The 22,592-nt window shown below is 35.5% G+C and overlaps 1 protein-coding gene across 5 annotated transcripts in view; it reads left to right on the forward strand.

Annotated features, from left to right (window-relative positions):
• TBC1D4 (TBC1 domain family member 4) overlaps positions 1-22,592 on the forward strand; it is a 182,717-nt gene that overhangs the window by 137,686 nt on the left and 22,439 nt on the right. For 3 of the 5 annotated variants that reach the window (XM_019628687.1, XM_019628688.1, XM_019628691.1), the window contains exons 9-13: positions 4,547-4,621; positions 5,912-6,138; positions 7,963-8,127; positions 18,457-18,617; positions 21,200-21,409. In XM_019628687.1, coding sequence (XP_019484232.1) covers positions 4,547-4,621; positions 5,912-6,138; positions 7,963-8,127; positions 18,457-18,617; positions 21,200-21,409 — 838 coding nt within the window. The remainder of the gene's footprint in view (positions 1-4,546; positions 4,622-5,911; positions 6,139-7,962; positions 8,128-18,456; positions 18,618-21,199; positions 21,410-22,592) is intronic. The other 2 variants (XM_019628689.1, XM_019628690.1) reach the window with 1 other exon arrangement.

Consider the following 22,592-nt stretch of genomic DNA (forward strand, 5'->3'; position numbering starts at 1 on the left):
ACACACACACACACACACACACACACACACACACTCCATGTGGATAAAACCCCACTGTGAGTAAAATGTGTGATTTAAGTTGCTGTTCTAATAAAGCACATGGTTTGACATCCATCTGACTACCTTCTATATTGTGACCAAATAATCTGTTTAAAATAACCAGGCAGGTTGGCATGTAAGTAGCAGCTCAAAGATAGTGGAAAGTGATCTGGTCTTTATAATATTTTCCTCTTGACCACAAACATTAACCCAATAATTTATCAGCCAAATATATATATATTTGGAAGTATGTCATGTTATAGTATGAATCTGAAGACCTGAAAGAGCCTTGATCAGGTTCTAGCACATTTGCAAAATTATACTTAACTAATATAGGCTAGTTAGTTTTATTTGTAATCTTACTTTCACAAAGCTCTATCTTAAGGAGGGGGTATTGAGTAAGAGTTCAAGAGTTCACTTTTAAATTGTACTTCCTGGGTTCCATTCGCTGCTCAGTCCTTTAACTAGCTACGTAAACTTAGGCAACGTAATCTACCAGAACTTCAGTCTTTGTATCTGTAAAGTTTGCTTCTATGAAACAAGATATCACAAATATAAAAGTTAACTGAGAACAAGGAAAAACTGCCAAAGTTTTCTGATAGTAAACATAAAAATAAAAATTCAACAGAAGGCTAGGAAACTAGAGCTGAAGAAATCTTCCAGAAAGTAAAGTAAAATGGCAAAGAAATGGAAAATAGGAGAACAGGGTAAAAAGTGAAAGGCGCAGTCTGAAGATCCAAAAGCCAAAAATGGTAGGAATTCCAGAAAGAGAAAATGCATGCAGAAATTTTCTAAGAAATCATTTTAGAAATTTCTCAGAGCTGATGGACTTGTTTCCAGATTCAGTGGACTCAGAATAAGCATAAAATGATGACATTAAAGCCATGCCAAGGCACATCATTGCAAAATTTCAGAGCGCCCAAGGATAAACTTAGAATGTGTTCCAGAGAGAAATAGCTAGTCGTACAAAAGCTCAGGACTCACAATGGCATTAGACTTGTGTGCCAGGAGACACTTACACAATGCTCACTTATTCTGAACGGAAGTTTCTAACCAGAATTATGTATTTAGCCAAACCATTAATGAAATACAAGCATAGAATAATGACATTTACAGACCTGTAAAAAGAATTACTTCCTAGTCTCCCTTTCTCAGAAAGCACCTGGAGTATGTGTTCCACCAAAAAGAGGAAGTAATCTAAAAAAGAGGAAGACATGGATGGGATCAAGGAAACAGAAATTCCAACATAGGCTAGCCTTAAAGGAAATCTCTAGGTTACTAGACAAGGAAAAGACTGGGACGATTTATTCAGCAAGCCTAAATCGCAACCAGTCCAGACTGGGGAAAGAAGAGACAGAGGTCTTCTCAGTGGGTAGCCCAAAGAAAAAGAAACAGTTGTGATTGATGGATAATGTGATGTTTGACCATACTGAGATCTGTTGGTGACTTTCGTAATACATTAATGATTGCTGAAGCAGAAAACTCCATGAAAAGCAAATTGTACAAGTTATGAGTTGTAATAATCATCAAACATGTAGCTCAGGTACAAACAGTATTTATAAAGTTGTAACAATCTAAGCAGAAAATATTATGATATAACTATGTTGAGAGAGGAGGGAAAGAGAGAGCATGTGTGGGGGTGGATAATGAAGTAAGAATACTAAAGTCTCATCTTCCAGAGTAGAAAGTCAATAGATAGTGCCTAAAATGGAAAGATTAAGGAATAGTAATATAAACTGAATAGCGGAAGCATCAATACAATTTCAAGAGTTTGCTTTCGGGGAATGGGATTCAGTGTTTAAGAGGGGTGTGACTGTCATTTTTATTAGAAGCTTGGTAGCGCACTTTGACTTTTGAAATTCTGTGCAGGTATTACTTTGATTAAAAATTAAAATAAAATATAACCCATTTCCCTCAAAAAATTAAATCCAAGAATGTATGGTGACCAACTTTAAAACTGTAAATTGCTATATAAATATTGTGCGCTTTTTATTTTGCAGAGTCACTGTCACACTGATTTGGCTTGTATTTCTAGTTATGCTTTTTAGAACTTCTCCATGTGTTTTAGTGTTAGGTAACACTCCTCAGTCTGTATTTTGTATGTTGGGACCTTCTACATGATGTGGTCCCCAGCCTGCCTTTTTATCCTCTTTCCTTCCATAGTTGGCTTCATTTTCTTCCTATATAAAGTGAGGGGAATATATGAGATGATCTCTTAGGTCCCACCCCCTTATAAATTTTTTAAATTTTTTATTTTTTAAAAGATTTTATTGGGTAATTGGGGGAGGAGAACAGACAAATTGCTGTCCTTTTGTTCTTCAGTCTAGTTGTGGAGGACGTCGCTTCACTGGCCCATGTTGGTATTATCATCGTGCCCTTTCCAGGTGAGGCAGATCAGTCGCCGGCCACTGGACGGCCGTTCACGGTGGCTCTTGGCAGCTCACGTTGGCTGCGGGCCACTCACACTGACTGCCAGCCACTCACGGTAACTTCTGGCAGCCCACTGCAGCAGGGGCTGCAGCCTACGCCGTCGCCGGCTACTCATGGCAGCCCAGCTCCAGGTTGAGCTGTTGTTCAGCATCTTAGCTGTAGAGGGTGCAGTGTCACTGGCCCTAATGTGGGATCCAAACCGGGACCCTGCTGCTCAGAGCTCGTGCTCCCAAACCAACTCTTAACCAATGCACCATTTGGCCAGCCCCCCCCCCCAATACCCTCCCTTTTTTACATCATCTATAAAATCAATAGCAAAGGAGTATGTGAAAAGAAACATAAGAACCAGTTCATCAGTATGGAAGCAGACTTATATAGTCCTCTAGAGCAGCGGTTCTCAACCTTCCTTATGCCACAACCCCTTAATACAGTTCCTCATGTTGTGGTGACCCCCAACCATAAAATTATTTTTGTGGCTACTCTATAACTGTAATTTTGCTACTGTTATGAATTGTAATGTAAATATCTTTTTGTTTTCCGATGGTCTTAGGCAACCCCTGTGAAAGGGTCATTCGAGCCCCAAAGGGGTCGCGACCCACAGGTTGAGAACTGCTTCTTAGAGAGAAATGCTTTATTCAAGTAGTTTTGCATTATGGAATAATGAACGAAGCTACACCCATACACTTGAGGATGCAGTTTTCTTTTCTTAACCTGTGTTTCCTATGATCCTGTAATGTGAATTATGATATTTGTAATCTGGGTTGTAGGGAGGTTTTACATAGCAAACCATTTTCTTTATCACTGTGGTGGTCAGTTGTGTTGTACCTTCCACATTTGTGTTTATCTGTATGAGACACAAAGTTAGTAGGGCTCTCATTGATGTTATGGGGATCTCCTGGTTGTATGGATGAATAATGTTTAACCTTATAACCAAAATCACTTCAAAAAGCTTGGTTTGAGTATCTAGTTATCTAATGGCTGATTTAGAAATAATGGAAATAGATTGTGAATATTTCTATTTACTGTGCTGGAATGGCTGTTAATACTGACACCAAATTTGAGTGAACCACAAAAGGATCAATTTCATGCTAACATACAAGCTGTGATCAAACAATACAATGAATGTTTAAATAAAAAAATTATTACAGTAAAAGATGCATTGCCATTAACCCCCCTCAAAATACTCCCCCTTGTTTCGAACACACTTACCCCATCATTCTTGCCACTTCTGAAGCAGTTCTGGAAGTCCTCTGTCATGAGTGTCGTTAGTTGCGCTGTCATGGCTGCCTCGATATCCAGAATCAATTCAAAACATTTACCTTTCATGGTAATTTTGACTTTGGGGAAGAGCCAGAAGTCGCCTGGTGCCGGATCCGGTGCATAAGGTGGATGAGGACACACCGTATTGTTTTTATTTGATAGAAATTGCTGTACCAGAAGTGAAGTGTGACACGGAGTCTTTCTGTTGTGATCACAAAATATGGTGAATGCTGCTGCATGCCATCCAATGGAAAGGCAGGGATCTTTAATACAGAAGCTGCATGTGGAACCTTAGTAACAGTGTGTGACAAGTTTCAACTTGTTCTGTGCCGTCAGTTGGGTGTGAGCTATGGTTGAGAGAAGGTGTGTTTTAAAGTGTGCCATAAATCATCTTCTGTCATGACAATGCTCTATGTCACACATCACTTCTGGCATATGGCAATTTCTGTCAAATGAAAACAGTATGGTGTGTCCTCATCCGCCTTATTCACCGGATCTAGCCCTATGCAACTTCTGCCTCTTCCCCAAATTCAAAACAATTCAGGACATTGAGGCAGCCATGACAGCATAGCACAACTAAAGACACTCACAAAAGAGGACTTCCAGAACTGCTTCAGAAAGTGGCAGGAACAATGGGAAGTGTGTTTGAATTGAGGGGGATTAAAATTGCAATGTGTCTTTTAGTATAATAATTTTTTTTTTATTTAAACATTCACCATATTGTTTGATCACACCTTGTAAAGAGGCAACTGATTTTTTAGTTTTAAAGTAAAAATTCAAAACATATGTATGATTTAATTTTATTCTCTTCACTCAGGGAGCTAACAGAATGAGAGGTCGGCTTGGAAGTATGGAAAGCTTTGAACGGTCCAACAGTTTTGCTTCGGAGAAGGTATACAACAAATTTTGACTTGGCACAAACCAACACTGATATGGTAATATGCATGCTTAGTGATTTTGTTATGAGTCCTTTATGATTTAAAAAAATATTTGAGGCTTTATTATTTTAAATAGAAGATTCTGGGTATGAACATGTTGCTTTTTATTCAGCTGAAGCTTTCTTATGGTGGGACAGAACACATCCTTTGTAGGCTAACTCTGCTCTATCAGGCTTTTTACTGTTTGGAGACAGTATGTTTGGAGAACAGTATTTGAGCAATTGTTGATTCAAAGCCTTAGAAAAATGAGCCATGTAATTACTGCATTTGTACAGTGATCTTTTTATCTTTTGTTTTCCTCCCATGTTACACCCCCTCCCACTATTTTTAACCATTTTCACTGTAACATTAGGCTATTTTTTATCTCATAGACAATTCTCATTAGGTTTGGTTTCCTGTTTCCTATATCATGCAACATGAAACCTGAAGCATATGCAACCTATTTTTTAATGGAAACTATTAAAATATGTTTATGAAACTTTCTGTTGATAAAATTGATGACTCAGTCCAGTGTTCAGTCTTTTTATCCTGAACCCATGTTTATCAAGCGAAACATTTCTGCAATGGTGCTTGTTCTGGAAAGTATAAACAGCATATCTGTCTAAATTGAAAGATTTATGGTGTCTACCCATGCAATATGAGATGCATTCCAGCATAACTCACTATTCATTCATTTCCTGTTTTTCATGTCTTTTTAAAAAATGTTACATCAGGGAACATGTAAGTTGGATAGAAACATCCACAGCGAAGGAAGATACTTAACAGGCTTTATTTTCCTGAAGGCTTTGCCCCGAGACTGGGACACTTAAGCGTGTGATATTATTTTGACAGTGCAGGAAGTGTGGAACCGATAGGTCATGGAAATCAGTAGATACGTAAACACGGACTCCACCCTCTTTTGGTCATGATCTCTTTTCATCTGTCTGGCAACAATGAGAAAAGTACAGTAGCTATAGCATTTGACCACAAAGTGGTAGGGAAAACAGTACCTTTTTCTTATCATCCTTTTTACTTTCTGTCCTATCTTTACGGATGCTGTCTTACAGCAGCTTATCAGAAGAGATGGGTTGTGGTAATACCGATTAGCCCTCAGCATGGATTGAGTAAAACAACAACAACAAAAAACAGTTTTGTCTTGACTCAGGGGGAAGAAGAGACACCCTGTCACTTGGGAGGCCTGTGTGTAAGGAGGCCTGCCATAATCTATGTAGGAGAGAAAGACCTCACTGCTGCCTGCTTTTCAGGACTATTCACCAGGAGACTCTCCACCAGGGACACCACCAGCCTCCCCACTCTCCTCAGCGTGGCAGACATTCCCTGAAGAGGACTCTGACTCTCCACAGTTTCGAAGACGGGCGCACACGTTCAGCCACCCACCTTCTAGCACAAAGCGAAAGCTGAATTTACAGGATGGGAGGGCCCATGGTCTTCGCTCCCCTCTCCTGAGGCAGAGCTCCAGCGAACAGTGCAGGTGAGTCTAAACCTCTCTCTGGAATGTGAAGTGAAATTCTCCTGCCAACCTGTTTTGATCACTGTGAAGTCAAGATTTATTGTGACTGCAGGCTGTAGCCAACGTTAGTTTTTAGGAAGACCATACACATAAATTGAATTGTAAAAACCTCAGTTACTAAGGGAAACAGGCAAGATTTAAGGAACACCCAAAGAGCTGAGTTAAAGCATTTTGGGTGCAAACATTTTTTTTTTTTCCAGAAAAACAGCGAAAAAAAAGATATGATGCATGTGGTTTTGCCTGAAAAACCTGCTGACCACATGTTACTCAGTGTCTTCTTGATGGTGGCTCTAATGAAACAAAGTCAGCACATTGGAAAATAACATAGCAGTAGAACTTCCTGTTAGCTTATGATAAAATACAAAGGTTAAAAAAACATCACCTAACTTACCTTAATACATGAGAAAAAAAATTGGCTATATTATATTTCATAGTAAATTAAAGCCAAATAAAAAATAGTTAACATTTTTATCTAGAATAAAGTAATAGCTATAAAGAGTACACATACCATAATTGACAGGCAGTGTCCATTAGGAATTAACTTACACATTAGTTAAAAAAACAATTTAACAAAATTGTTTGGCATTTGGTAAGAAGTAATAAAGGGAGTAAACCTAGAGTTTTAGAATGATTATACTTTTTACTGTGCAACACAATTCAGAGTTTATATCCTAGAACTAATTTTGTTTTTCTCCTTTTCCTATGAGTTTTATACGGGAAACAGGGTCTGATAGGGATCACAGTTAGAGAGGAAAAAAAACAAACAAAAAAACGGAACTTAAAAGTAAAAAGAGGTTAATTTTTACACTGTTATCAAATTTATCAGCATTTAAGGATACAGTTTTATTCTTATTATTGTTTCTTGAATGATTTAAGATTAAAAAATAAGATATTTAGGATATTTAAAAATAAAGTAAATTAACAGAATTAACTATTCTCAGATTTTCTTTAATGAAAAAGATTAACTATTCATGTATAAATCAAGATTTTCTTATGATCAGTTCATTTATATTTACCCAAGGCAATAAATCTCTTGTTTTCAGGAAAAATTATTTTCAAGAATTTAAAATATTATTTTAAACTATAAGTGATGTCTCTAATTCCTTATGCTTTCCACATTTTATAATGTATAAGTTCAAATAATTTCTATCAGTATAAAAAGATGTTCTTTGTATCATTGTAAAAACTTGCCAGGAAAAGTGTCTTCTGAAAAAAAAAAGAGCTATGCAGGCTATTTAGGTATTCGGAAAAAACCATGGCTGCACAATTCCACAGGCTGCAGGAAAGAGCACGGCCATTCATATTTGGTAGGCCAAAGGTATTATGATGACTTCTAACAACCAAACATGTTGTTCTTAAATTTTAGAAGCGTTTATATCTTTAAAATCTTTGAGCCTTTGAACTACCGATAATCGGTTTTTCCTTGTGGAACTTGTTTCCTGTAATTATTTGTGCTTTCCTATTATTATTATTTTTTTTGCCTTGAAGTATCTTTTGCATGTAAAAACAAACACTGTTTGTCCTAATATTGTTTTAAAAAATTTAGAGACAAACACTTACTGCATAAACAAGGAGGAATTCAACTTGTGAAAGGGTGAAAAAAGTAGGTCTTGGTTTTAAATGGAGAACTGCATGCTCCTTATTTTTCCATAGAAGATCCAGCCCTGAGTCTTTAGAAGAAAGATTAAATTAAGAGCAAGAACCTTTTTATATGCCTTGTCGTAGTGAATGAAGATTTTGCCAAAATATAAATTGAGACAAACTTGCTGTATTTTCTGTACTCAGCATTCTTCCATCAGTTCGGCGCATGCACAAGGAGAGTAATTCTTCCTCCAGCCTTCCAAGTCTTCACACTTCCTTCTCTGCCCCTTCCTTCACTGCCCCCTCTTTCCTGAAAAGCTTTTACCAGAATTCAGGTAGACTGTCCCCACAGTATGAAAATGAAATCAGGTGAGATCAGTGTCCTCTGTTTGCAAAGCAAAATGTTCTGCAGTGATATACTGATAATGTTACTAAAGAGTGGCTAATTAATTTTGGAGTGACATTTATGCATCCTTATGTTGTGCTTGTTCTAATCTGTTTCTACTGTATTGCTTTCAATTCCAATTAATTTTACTAAGAAAACTTTTAAAACCAGGGTTTCCAAACTTCTAAAACCAGCTCTTTGATTACATGATTGTCTTACTTTTTAAAATTATTATTATTTTTGTACTATTTGTCTGTTTCTTTGCCTTGGGCCCCAGAGTCTAAGCTTTGAAATAAATGGAACAAGACCTGGTGCTAACACATACTAAGCAAAGCTCTGTTGACCATGTCTTTTTGTCTTAGCTTCTCTGAACAGATTTTATGGAATCCAAAGGCCACTGATTTAAACAACTGTACTAAAGTGATGGATATAATATATCTTTATTTTCAAGTATACACAATATTTCCTAGGCATTTATTTGATTATTCAATGACTTACTTTTCTGAATCTCAGTGTAAGTCGCATAATGGGTACAGGATCATTTTAATAGCAACTCTTTCTGATAACTTGAGAAATCTCTTAAATCTTGTCGACATTCAGGCTGGTTTTGTTTTGGTCCCAGTATTGAAAATGCATAGCTTGCTAAGTCTTGTTCTTTGCTCTTTTAGCTACACAATATTAGATGTAGTGATTTTGGGGAATTCCCTTTTTAAAAACATTTGAAATCATGAACTCTTATTGATCATTCAGATTCTTAGTAGGGTGCCCCAGCCTTTGGAAAGAAGTAGGTGAAGTTGGGAATTCTTTTAAAGGGGTTGTTGTTGTTGGCTTAGAAGTTTGTGAGATTCATTCCTGGTTTTATGTGTGGCTTGACTCATTCGTTTTTATTACTATGTAGTATTCCATTTCATACATTACATTTATCCACTCTCTTGCTGATGGACATTTGGGTTGTTTTGAGTAGTTTGATATTTGGCAAGGAGAGGAATATGTGCTATCAATCAGCCTGTGTGCTACTAAAATCTTCTTGGATATTCTCTTGGCCTCCTTTCCTTTAGACTTAGGAAATCTCCAAAGTTAACATATAACTAGGTAACTATCAATAACTAGTTAACTTATCCTTTGAATTATCTCTGAGTATCTTTTGTCCATGTGTGCCAATGTTTTTTTCATTCCAACAAAGATAATTAATGTTGGATTAATAAACGTTTGAACCTGAACTTCCCTCTGAAAGTATAGTCATGTTCAAACATTGAATTTCTAGTAAAAAAGTTAATGAATAGTTTACTTTACAGGGTTTTTTAGGGACAACCTTACGGGAGAAAATTGAAAGGAAGTTAGCCACAAAAACAGTGTAATATATAGAGAATATGCAATGAATTTAGAGAACCAAGAATGCACACACATAAAAATTTCAGTTTGCCTTATCTCTGTAGCACTATTAACAAGAATACAACACTTTCAGTGAACTCTATTTGCAGTTTTTTTTTTTATTGTTTTATTAAAGTTGAGCATCTGGAGAATCACAGTTTCCTTCTGGAAATAAAAACAGGCCTGAAAGTGACTATTAGGAACAGCAATTAAGAATGTCAAAGATTAGCTGTGAGTAGGATGTAGAAAACAAAAATCAGTGGCTTTTTAAAGATTATTTACAGTGTTTAATATAAGGTAATATGTTAGACTTAGTAATTTCTCCTTAGGTGTATGTATTATTCTTGCTCATAGCTTCTTTTAGCCCTCTGTATCTCATTCTAATAGAAGGGTATTGAAGTCCAGAGGGCAAACATATGCTCATTTTGCATTGAAAAATTTCACCTTTTTGTTGCTTTCTTATTTGAAGTGCCAAATTTAAACATGAGGAGAACTTTTACATTTGTAGGATAATTAAAATTTTTGCTATTTTTTTGTACTTTATAATGTTTTCTTGCCTCTCAGAAATTCTAAAAATCAGAAAGTACTTTTTCCTCAAACTTTTTGTTTGCTTTTAATAATTTGACAGCATAAAATCAATGAGGCAAAAAGACACTTCAAATTTTTTTCATTAAAAATATCATAATCGTACAGCTCATTGGATTATCAGACTGAACACCCCCTGTAACCGACACCCAGCCAATAAATGTAATGGTACTAGCACCCCTGCAGCTCTGCACATTTTCCCATCCAACCAGTACCCCTTATTTTGACCTCAAATATCAGAGCTTAGTGTTGCCTGCTTTTGAACTTTATTTAAATTGAGTGATACAGTTTAAGTTCTTTTATATCTGGCTTCTTTCACTGAATATTAGTTTGTGAGATTAATTCCTACTTTTATGTACATTTTAGTTGATTCATTTATATTGCTGTATAGTATTCCATTTACTATATCATAGTTTATCCATTCTTTTACTGATGGAGATGTGGGTTATTTCTAGTTTTTTGGCTTTTGAAGGAATACTGTCTTGGATATTTTGTACAAGTTTTAGTTGTGCATCTCTGCATTACCTGATGACTATCTATCTACACAGTAGTAAAATTGTTGGACAAAATTCACTCTTAATAGGCTTCCTTTCAACTAGTAAGCCAAGTCACTCAGAGATAAATTTACTAGTTATAATCTTGGAGAGTGTTTTTTAAATTTGTATTTTGTAATGATTTCAAATTTATAGAAAAGTTGCAAAAATATTATGGAGAACTCCTGCTAACTCTTTCCCTAGATTCATCAGTCTTGAACATGTGCCCCATTTGCTTTATCATTCTCTGTCTATTTACATATGTATATACACATGCATACATATATACATATATTTTTAAAAAATTCTTAGCTATTTGTGAATAGGTTGCATACATCATGTCCCTTTCCCGAGAATACTTTAGTGTGTATTTCCTAAAAATGAGGATATTCAAGAGCATGGTTTTAATCCAGGGATTTCTGCACTCTACATGTCTCATGATAACTACTTTCAGAGAGAACATCACACACACACACAATTACCATGATGTCTGGCACCACTCAGAATGTTGAGGGGAGGCGATTCATAATTCCATGATTTACAATTATCTTTTTACTTGGGTTCCTCATAGCTTACTAGTTGTATAGAGTGGATCTCTAAATATGCATAGTCAACTAAGGTATAGAGTAGACTAGGCTAACAAATACCACTTTTTGGAAGACAGATTAATTTGAAATTTGAAGTTCAGATTGAGCATCCTTCTGTAGGCCCACTATTCAGGTTACTGTTCTTAAGAAGGCTGAGAAAAAGGAGCCAAGACGTTTTTAATATCATGGTTGATTGATCAGTAGTTTCATTTGCACAACATTGAAATGATAAAGGAAAAAGGGAGTAAGTGTATGTTTTGTTTTACTTTACTTTGAGTTGGTTTTTCGAAATGTAATGTTCTTTCATTGTTTAGTAGCTAAACGATAATTGTCTATGATGATACAGTATATTTATATGATATCCATTTATCAAATATATCCGATGTATCGACAGGCATCTTTGTCACTCCTTATAATTGCTTCCTAGCTTTTAAGCCTATGATTAAAAATTGTTTCTATTGAAGTTCATGAGTCAAAAGTAAAATGATAGTCATTACTTCTATTCAGTGATAAAACTTTTCAATGAGAAAATAAGATTGTTGTTGATGATGTAGTTTGTGGTTCAGTTCTGGTTTTCTATAGTTCTCTCATGTTCACTGATAAAAATAATATAATCACTCAATATGGTTCATTATTGAAATAACCTTATCTGTGCTGTATTGATGACTTAGGGGAATGCCTTTTTATTCTAAGTCCTGATTTTGGACATATCTCTTTCTCTGTGTGCTAATGTCATTCCTTATTTTCCTGTTGTATTAGACAGGACACTGCTTCAGAATCAAGGTGATTAGAGGTCTAAATATTTTCACTGAAAAATTCATAAATTATTCCAACTGAATAGCATCATTAGTTTAAAAAGCTGTTTTGGCTGTCTTCTGAATGCATGCCGTCATTGTGGTGCTATGAGGGTTATATAGTATAAAAAATGTGATGCCTTGTGTAACCAAAGATCACAAATGATCATATAAAATGTTGATTGCAAACAGAAATCCTGTTTCTACTCTATTCCATGTTGACATTTCCTTAGAACTGTGTTGCATCCTTCCATCAAAGCCTAATTTTAATTTTGGATTAATAGGAGTGAATTTGGTAGCTTAGAGGTACATACATACCTATAAGGAGTTTATTCTGAATCCCAGAAGATGCAGAAATGAGAATCCTAAAAGAAACAACTCAAAAAATCAGATATGGTTTTCTCCTGAAGAGGGTTATTAATCTATTTCTGCCTATCCTAATTTCTGTCACGTTGGCTACTTTGAGACACTGCTGAGGCCTTCCAGACCTCCCCCTGGTCTGGACACAGGAAAACACCTACTTCCTTATTATGGAAGTCTGACCACATCTGTGATGACATCTCTCCCTCTTGACCCGCAGGCCTTTTGTGGTAAACATGCAGAATCGCTGCTGAACAAGTTAACTGAAAACGGTTATTCTTTGCTTTGTTCTAGGTTCTATGCTTTGCTTATATGATGAGCTCAATGAAAAACAGACATGCCCCATCTTCCTATGTGGGGCCACTTGACATTTAGATTTCTTTCAAGCTGAAATAAAAACATAGTGTTCAAGATTGGACTAGAATGAGATGTACAAGGAGAAAAAAATTCTCTGAAAATTATTATGGCCACATTGAAAACATAAAAAGTGACGTTTTCTTTTTTAACTTGTAATTGACCTATACTTTATATGGCTGGGTGTAAGACCATTTAGGTAGTACTTCTTATCTACTTTTAAAAGCCTAATGGAAGTGTTGGTTTTACTTTGTGTCCTGTTAGGTTCTACAACAGTATAGAATTAGATCTGTTTATTACCTTAGATATCATCTGGCCTATAATTTCCTTGTTTTACGTATGGTTAGATTGAGGCACCGGGAGGTTTAATATCTTACTTACTAGTATTTTTTCTTAATCTTAGGTTATAGGAATAAGCAAATGAGCTACCTAGAGATATTTTAATTCCAATGTAAAAAACATGGACTGTGTAGATGGCTGACCACTGTGCTGTACTCCTGAAGCTAAAATTCAACAATACTGAATGTCAACTATAATTAAATATATACGTGTGTGTGTGTGTGTGTGTGTGTGTGTGTGTGTGTGTGGTCATGGGATGTGGAGTACAGCGTAGAGAATATAGTCAATGGTATAGTAACAGCTATATAATGTCAGAGGGGAAGTAGATTGGGGGGGTAGCACTTTGTGAGGGGTGTAAATGTCTAACTATTACAATGCTTTATACACCTGAAACTAATTTTTTTAAAAAAAGAGCTTAATTGTTTTTTTAATTTGCATTCAGTGTAGAGTTTAGGAAATCAAGCTCTTTGTGCTGCTCATTCTTTTTGTTTTACACATCATTCCACTGATTAATCTATCACTTTTGACTCATCGCTCAATGCTGCAAACTGATTTCCACTAGAATAGCTCAATCTCCATTTCATTTAATTAGTAAAGATTTTCCACAGGATGATAGATGGTTACCCAGTTGAAAGCAGGATTTAGATAAACTATTAGTGCACCTGGGGCAATTATGAATTAAATTGTATTTATGGATCCTTTTGGGGGAGGGTGGTGACTAGTTTTACCAGCCTTTCTTGGGGCATTTACAAAGATCAGGCTTTTTCAGGTTTCTGCTAAATAGCTGCTATCACATTAATCAAGTTTTGTTTCGATCTTGAGTTGTAATGCATTGTGATTTAGCTATAGATTTAATCAGTGTGTCGTCATTAATTTGGGTTTCGTGATGCTAGTAGTTTTAGATGGGTGCTTGGGGGTGGAGGATGAGGGCAGTTTTCTGCTCAGCAGAACAGCATCTTTGTAAAACTGGTCCTGGTCTTCTAAGAGTTTACCTTGGTGAAATAGGTATTTATATTGCCATAGTGGGAAATAAAACGACTGCTTCCTTCTTAACATTGAGTCCCTGTGAGTGGTCACTAAAATATCTTCATTCTGTACAATACTCAGTGAATTAATTGTAAAGCAGGCAAGTATGCATTTAAAATTCTGTGTTAACATACGAAGTATTATGTCAATTTAATAGTTGCTATGGGAAAGGCTATAACTGCTCGGTCGAGGGTATGTTAAAAGTTATCTTGAATCTCTCTGTGTGGTGGGGAGGGGTTCGTAACATATTCATAGCTTTTGATCAATGCTACATACAGAAGCACTTGGAAATGCCTCCCAGTCCACATGGTGATGCACATAATATACCTTCTCCCCTTATAAGCCCTCATTTGTGTCCATGGATTTTGGTTCCTGATTAATTTGGATTGGTAATAGGAAGAATATATATTTTACGATATACTGATTCAAAAATAGGTGGGAGTTCTCCACATTGTATTTCCTTCCTAGTTATTCATTTTTAATTTAATAAATTTTCAGCAGACATAATGCTGGCACAGAATACTTTTGCCAAATATGTCTCTTAGGAAGCAATTTTATAATGTAAGTGTGGATATTCCAAAATACAACAGAAAGAGGAAAAAGATTATATGAAAATATAAAGAAATGGTTCTAATGTGTTTCATCATTTAAAAAATGTGAACATAATATATATCAATATATGTATATTCTGCCATATTAGTATGTTTTTCATTTGATTCTTGTATTTAAAAATAAAAAAGCCTTTACATTTTGGAGCGCAATGATTTCAAAAGCAAAGAAAATGAAGGAAATATTTATATAAATGGCCACCTAATAATATTTTGAACTTATTTCTCTGCTAAAATAATGACATTATTTCATTAAGAAATGGAAAGAGAAGTACTAAATGAAAAACTTAAAAATAATTTAATTTTTTTTTAATTTGCATTCAGTGTAGAGTTTAGGAAATAAAACTCTTTGTGCTGCCTGTTCTTTTTGTTTTCCGAAAGACTTAAAAGATAATTAGAGACTGATATTTTTTCACCAAAAATACAGAGGATTCTGGGAGTCCTGACAGCTTTGTTTTTGAGGTTCTATAGAGCTGTGTCTGAACTGATGCAAAGAGTATTGACATTGGCCTGATAAACTACAGTGCCTAAAGTCTGGATTCCGGACTACCTGAGTTTGAATCCTGGCTTCTCCACTTATTATCTGTGGGACTGTGGTCAAGTTACTTAGCTTCTTTTTATCTCAGTTTTCTTACTAAAAAAGGCATTAGTAATCACACCTACCCCATGAGTTTGCCTTGAGGATAAAATGAGTTCATACTTGTAAAGTGCTTGGAACAATGCCTGGCCCATAGTGTGTGCTTTTGTATGAGCTTTATTATTACTATAGTAAGTACCACATGTTGTTTTGTTTTTATTTTCACTCAGAAAGAGGACGTTATGCTTGACAGCCTGTTAAGTTTAGTTAAAGGAGAAGTTAAAGTGAAACTAATGTTGTAGTTAAAAAACAAACAAACAAACAAAAACAAAGGATGTGATAATAACAGAAAACCTATTTTCCCCGCATCCTAGTGCAGCTTCCAAGGCATGATACAAGAATTTTGATGCACAAAAGTGTTCAACATGGTTTTGATTCTTGAAATTACCACCTTAAGAATGTCAGATTGCTGACTAAATGTTTCATCAGGAATTAAACTGCTGTGAGTTGCATATGTGCCCTGACTGTGGAAACCCTTATCTGGACCCTGACTTCTGAAAACATATCTTCTCTTATTAAATGAAGCAACACCGCTTTTGCCTTATCTCAGCCACCAAACTGCTTTTTCAGGATGTCGTTTTTTAGTACAAGATAAAGGGTCAATGGTCTGTTATATAAGTTCTCCCTTTCAGTATATTATTATCTTATATTTTGACTGCTAATTTTTGGCTTATTACTCGCCATTCAATTCCACACACAGGAGGAAAATGTGTCATTTAGCATTTTATTTGGATTACAGGATTTAACATTTTAGACGTTACAAAATTTTCAAATATGTAATAGTGGGCTAATGTACTTTATGCATCTGTTTTATAGCATATTCCCCACCCTCCAAAGCTTATATTTACAAGCAATAATGAAACTGATACAGGTACTTCTCAGTCTTATTGGTAATAACTTTCTAAACACTTGATACGTCATTAACAGTGAATTGGAAGGCGATTTTTTAGAAGTTGTTTTCATTCCAGCATTAAAATATAAAAGTTTTGGAATCCTTTGGTTAGGGTTACTCTAGTACTCTTTATTAGAACTACTAAAAGGTTAAGAGAAGCTAATGTTTGTTGAACACTTATCTTGCGAGGCATTGCAATAAGTGCTTTTACAGAAGTACTTTATTTAGCTCTTGAGTTTTAATTATAAGGGAGATGTCCTTATATAGGACACTAATGACACTTCTTGGAAAAAGATGCCTTATGTTGCTTACTAACACTATTGGCATTGTCAATAGCAACCAGGGCCGTCAACAGCTGTCTGTATTTTGCAAAACAGAGCTCTTAGAACTTTTTGCCAGAAAGACTTAAAATTCTAACAAAGGGTTTAAGAAGGTCAGTCTTTTATGTATTCCTGTCATGGTAGCCTAGCCAATATTATTTCTTTGTCCATTTTACTTAACCTTCTGAGTTAATGTTTCATACGGTTTTACATTATTAATTTATGCAACGGATATTTGCTGGGTGCTTACTATAATTTGCCAGTTACTACACTAGTGGCTAGAAATACAGCCATGTTTTGGCATTTAGCAAATAGTCAGTGAGATAGTATTACTAAAATGAAAGTGTTTATCAGGATATGACTGTTATTTATAGAACATTTCAATCACAGTTTCTAACAGAGAAATACTTGAATTAATACTTTCCAAAGTGGAAGATGAACGTATTTATTCAATATTGCAAGGAGTTTTGAACTGTGGACACATATTAGGGTTATAATTTTATCCAGGATACACAAAGGGGGTTTGACTATATTAAGATATGTGTATCAGCTATTTTCTGACGTACCATAATACATCACTGCAGTTGCTGTCTATGTAACACTGTGAAGGTGTGTCTTTTTCTTAATCTTAATTTAGCTAATCCAGAAGTAATATTTACAGAATGATAGACAGAGATTAGAAAGAACTGAATTAAATAAAAATATGACAGGCAGGTGCTAAATTGCTTTCCTGACTACTGATTCCCTCAACACTACTGAGTTCCTCGGAGCATCTAGGTGGGGTGGTGGCTTTTCAAGCTGAGTTTCATTTCTGACTTAAGCACTGAAGCTTCCTGACGTCATCTAAAGTCCTGCACCTTCCTCACTTGTTGATATCACCACCTGCTAATACTGGTATCTTATCATTCTCTCAGGAAAGCTCAGAGACTTAGAAACTTAAACAAGTACAATATTCCCACCACTCACAGCACTAATTACAGCATGCTGTTCCAGCTGCTAACATAATTGGTCTCAAAAGTAAGTTTGAGCCATAATGATCTTTGATTGCAGATAGGCCTAGCATAACTTAAGAGTGGTCTTTCTTAGGAAATGAAATTCTTAGAGTATGCCAGCATTTCTCCTTATTTGTTTCACAAAGCACCAATGTAGAAAAATGTGACATCTCCAACCCCCTCCAAAAGTTGGGGAAGGTGATTGTGGGGGTCGAATAAGTTAGATAAGTTAGGGAATTTTTGAACACTGTTTCCCTCTTGTGGAGTCACCATGCATGCCAGCATATTATAGTCTCTGTGAAGTCCTACTATAAAGAATATGGTTAATATTTTTAAATTTAACCTATCCAGTCTTATATGACCACAGCTTTTTTCTTTGTATGCCATCTAACAACAATCTCAAGGTTGACTCTTCTGCCTTTATTTGGGTTGCTTTCTGCCATGAATCAACTCTTGGTAGATAACAGTTCAGAGACAGATCTTACCCGTCACAGGCAACTAGAAGCTATCTTTGTCATATTCTATAAGAGCTACAAGTAAAGCGCTTTATAAGCCTTTTACAAGCTATTTACATTGTTTAGAACAAACCATTAATTACAGTGTTTTAGCAAAGCATGAGTTCATTACTTAAGCAACCTTTGCTTCTCTGTATATGTGCTTCTAGTCCTCAGAGTAGGACTTAAAATAGTGGGCTACTATGGAATGAGTAGAAACAGGTGAGCTTCTCATGCCTGGGCTGTGGCCTGGATGTGGTGGCCTGGGTGACCAGTGTGCCTAGGGACGCGTGGCTCTATGCTGCCTGTGGCTTGTGCTTGCCCGGGGCAGAATTTGTGAATGGCTTGTGCGACCAAATATCATTGTGAAGAACCACATTATGCAGTTCTTATAAGTTATGTATTTATTTGCCTCCTGCAGTGATGGAGAAGGGAGAAAAAGGACCTCGTCTACTTGCAGCAACGAGTCCCTAAATGTTGGAGGAACCCCTGTACCCCCTCGCCGAATCTCCTGGAGACAGCGTATCTTCCTCAGGGTTGCTTCTCCCATGAACAAATCTCCCTCGGCAATGCAGCAACAGGGTCTGTGTGGGACTCTAAGGAATTACCCCTTACTAGTATATATTAGAAAAGGGAATGTGTGGTTTGTGTACAGAGAGATTTAAATATCACGGTGGAAAAACGACTTCTCTTTCTATATCTGATGTAATGGTTACATAACTTCTCAGATATCATTAGTACATATTAGACATTCAATAAATGCATGTTTAATGAATGAGTGAGTGAGTTTTCACAACCGGGAACTATGATAGTGTTAGAGAAGTCATAGATCTTTTTACTATTAGAAAATCAACATATTCTTTTTCAAGAGTCGCACATAAAACAGTTACATAAAAATGTTGAACAACAAAGAAATGGATACAAATACACTAGGCAAATATCAAGCAACAAAGAGTGTGGGCAGCTCTCTGTGAATATTACACCTATTATAAATGAAAGCAAATACATCCAAAAGGGCAAAGTAAATGTAATAGTAAACAAAAAGACATAACAATAATGAGAACACATGTAATTATACAGGCTTGAGAGCTAGAAATAATAGGCTTTTTTGGCAGAAATAAATCAGTAACTCTCGTGGGAAATTTTAATATATTCCTCTCTGAAAATTCAATATAGAGAAATTAAATATAGATAATATTTGAGAAATACAATTAAACAAGGTTAATATTTATACAGAACCTTGTCACCTATAGGGAAAATTCATTTGTAGCACACATGGAACAGTCATAAAAATTAATTATGTACAAGTATTTTTTTAAATGAATTCCAGACAATCATGATCATTTATACTATATTCTCTGAACGCAGGACAAAATAAACAAAACAGAAACAAACTCACAGATACAGAGAACATTTTGATGGCTGCCAGGTGGGAGGGAGATTGGAGGGGAGGGTGAAAAAGGGTAAGGGATTAAGAAGTACAAATTGGTAGTTTCAAAACAGTCATGGGGATGTAAAGTAAAGCATAGGGAATATAGTCTATGATACGGTAAAAACTATGTATAGTGCCAAGTGGGTCAGACTAGTCAAAGGGATCACTTCTTAAATTATATAAAATGTCTAACCAGATGCTGTACACCTGAAATTAATGTAAAATAATATTGAATACCAACTGTAATTGAAAAATTTAAAAAAGGGAGGGGAAAAAGGTTAAGGGGGATAAGAGGTTCAAATGTTCAGGGGAAAAAAGCAAATAAGTCACGGGGACGTTATGTACAACATAGGGAATATAGTCAATAATGTTGTGATAGTGCGGTACAGTGCCAGATGATTGCTGGACTTATCATGGTGATCACTTCTTTAGGTCTATAAATGTTGAATAACTATGGTGTATACCTGAAACTAACATAATATTGTATGTTACCTGTGTTTTAATATAACTCTTTAAAAATGAAAGAAAGGAAAAGAAGGAAAGAAAGAAAAGAATCAAGAATTAGAGTACAACTAAAATATTTTATGTGTTTGAAAACTGAAAACTCCACTAGAAACTAGAAGGAAGAAAATATGATCAGAGCCCTACATATCAAAATTGAGTGGTATTTAGAGGGCATTTCTAAAATCAAGAAAGCCAAAACTCAAATGTACTCAATATTCAATTCAAAAAGCTAGAAAAAGTGACATAGAGTATAAAAAAGAAAAAAAAGTAATTCTTTATTAAAAAAATAAGGGTAAGAGCAGAGTCAATTAATAAATAAAAAAAAAAGAAACACAAGAAAACAACTAACATTACTAAAGATAAAATGAACTGTGCCTAGGGCGGCCAGAGAAAGCCTCATAGAAAAGTTAGGTATTTATTTCAAGTCATTGCTGGGACAAGCATTTTTCAAAAAAAGGAAGTAAACAAGCTCTAGAGTCATTGGAGAGAATTCTGTGGGTCAGAGAATCATGAGAAATTAAGTTTGATGGGAGCAAAGGATGGGAAACTGAGACAAGAGGCTGGAAAGGTTACGTGAGGTCAGAGTCTGAAGAACTACTCCAGTAGTTTGGACTTCATTCCTTGGGATATAAGCAACCATTGAAGTGTTTTAAGAGACATGATCATGTTTGCTAATATGAAAACAATTGGCAACAGTGCCAAAGATGGCCTGGAAGGGAAGGAGAAAGTGAGCTCCAGGAATTGGGTAAGAGTGTTGCAGGAGGAGTGAGCAGAGAGATGCTGAGCCAAGACCTGCCCCGAGTTGCTCAGCTGCTTTTCTCTTCACGGATTCTGATGTTAGATGTAGACCTTTGGTGATCCCTAATCCCTACGCACATAATCATTTTGTTTTGCACAATCAGAAACTATACATGGGTGAATTGCAGAAGTGTTGGACTCCGGGGAAAGGCCAGTTCATTTTGGAGCACCTACCTTGTAGGTCATTTTGTGCAGAAAGAAGAAGTGGCGAAATTACATGTGCTTTCATTTCACTCTGAGGGGGAAATCTGGAAGGGGAATTCAGTCTAGTGAGTTTACTTAAACCTTTAGTTCCAGAAACTCACAGGCAAGTGGCTTTGTGCAAAGCCTTAAGGGCAGAATATAGGATAAGAGAGCTTTGATTCTGGAGAAAGCGTCTGTAGGCTGGGTTACTACTGTGGAATGCCTCTCACTGTTTTCTTCTCTGCAGATGGACTGGAAAGAAACGAGCTGCTGCCACTGTCCCCTCTTGCTCCAACCATGGAGGAGGAACCGCTGGTTATATTCATGTCTGGTGGAGAGGACCCAGAAAAAGCTGAAGGAAGACAGAAATCAGAAGAACTGCGGAGCTTGTGGAGAAAAGCTATACACCAACAAATTTTGTTGCTTCGAATGGAAAAAGAAAACCAGAAACTTGAAGGTTAGCCCCCCCAAACTCACACTCATTCTTGGACGGTATACAAACTTTTACTAGAATATCAACCAATTGTAATTGTTTATTTGGTGAGGTGATTGTGACATGGGAAAGACCAGCTTAAGACATTTGCATTTTGGTTTAATAGATTTAAAACATCAGACAGCCTTAGAGTATATTTGGGGTAATAGTGAATATTGATAATATGATAATACAGCCATGTGTATTTGATCATCAATGTATTTGATAATGCCTGACATGTCATTGTGCATTACTTTTAAAAAAAACCTCTTAAACGTGAAAAAGCAAATCTCTTTTTAAATATGATTTTCCACTTTCAGGCTAATCATATTCATAATAGCAGAAATATGACTATTTCAAATAAATTGTATCCAATTTAACTATATAGTTACATGGTATCAAATCATAATTCCTATTTTTGTTACTATTTTATAAATTTTCTATTTAAAAAATCATATTCAAGTCATTAGATGTATAATTGAATAATTGATAATAGCTATGTGCTGTTTGTGGTGTTTATTGTTGAGTTTATGAATACCAAATGCTTTAGAATGTGTTTTCCAGACTTTGAAATATTGATGGTATTTACCCCAGTACTGATAGAATCACACACAAGGAGATGCACAGATAGTACAAAAATGTATCAATGTCATTATCTTGGGCAAATCACTTAACATAAAAGGGCCTTGAGTTTTACATTTGTAAAATGAAAGATTTAGCTTAAGTGGGCCCTTTGACTTTTAAGATTATTAAAAAATGTACAATGTAGGTTTGTCCCTGACTTGCTTTAATGTGTTTTCTTCCAAAAAGCTTTTTTAAATACAGGTATTCACATTTCTGTGTTTATCATCTGTCTCAAGATTCTTCTTACTATACCTACTATTTGATTCAGTTTTTAATTTTAACAATATTTATTTAGTTGGCAAGGGCCCAATTTCTTTTCTTTTCTTTTCTTTTCTTTTCTTTTTTTTTTTTTTAGCAGAATGAAAAGTATTAAGATTTTAAATATCTCTAGGAAATAAATCTTTTTTTCATTAAAATAAAAAGTAATTAATTGCTATGACATAGCTTTTAAAAGTTTCGTATAATAAATGGTATGCCCACTTGAACCCTCATAGATTTTTGAAATGAATTGAATTTATATTTTTAAGCAATTGGTTATATCTTG

This window comes from Hipposideros armiger, unplaced genomic scaffold, assembly GCF_001890085.2.
Source record: "Hipposideros armiger isolate ML-2016 unplaced genomic scaffold, ASM189008v1 scaffold_806, whole genome shotgun sequence".
Taxonomy (NCBI): Eukaryota; Metazoa; Chordata; class Mammalia; order Chiroptera; family Hipposideridae; genus Hipposideros; species Hipposideros armiger.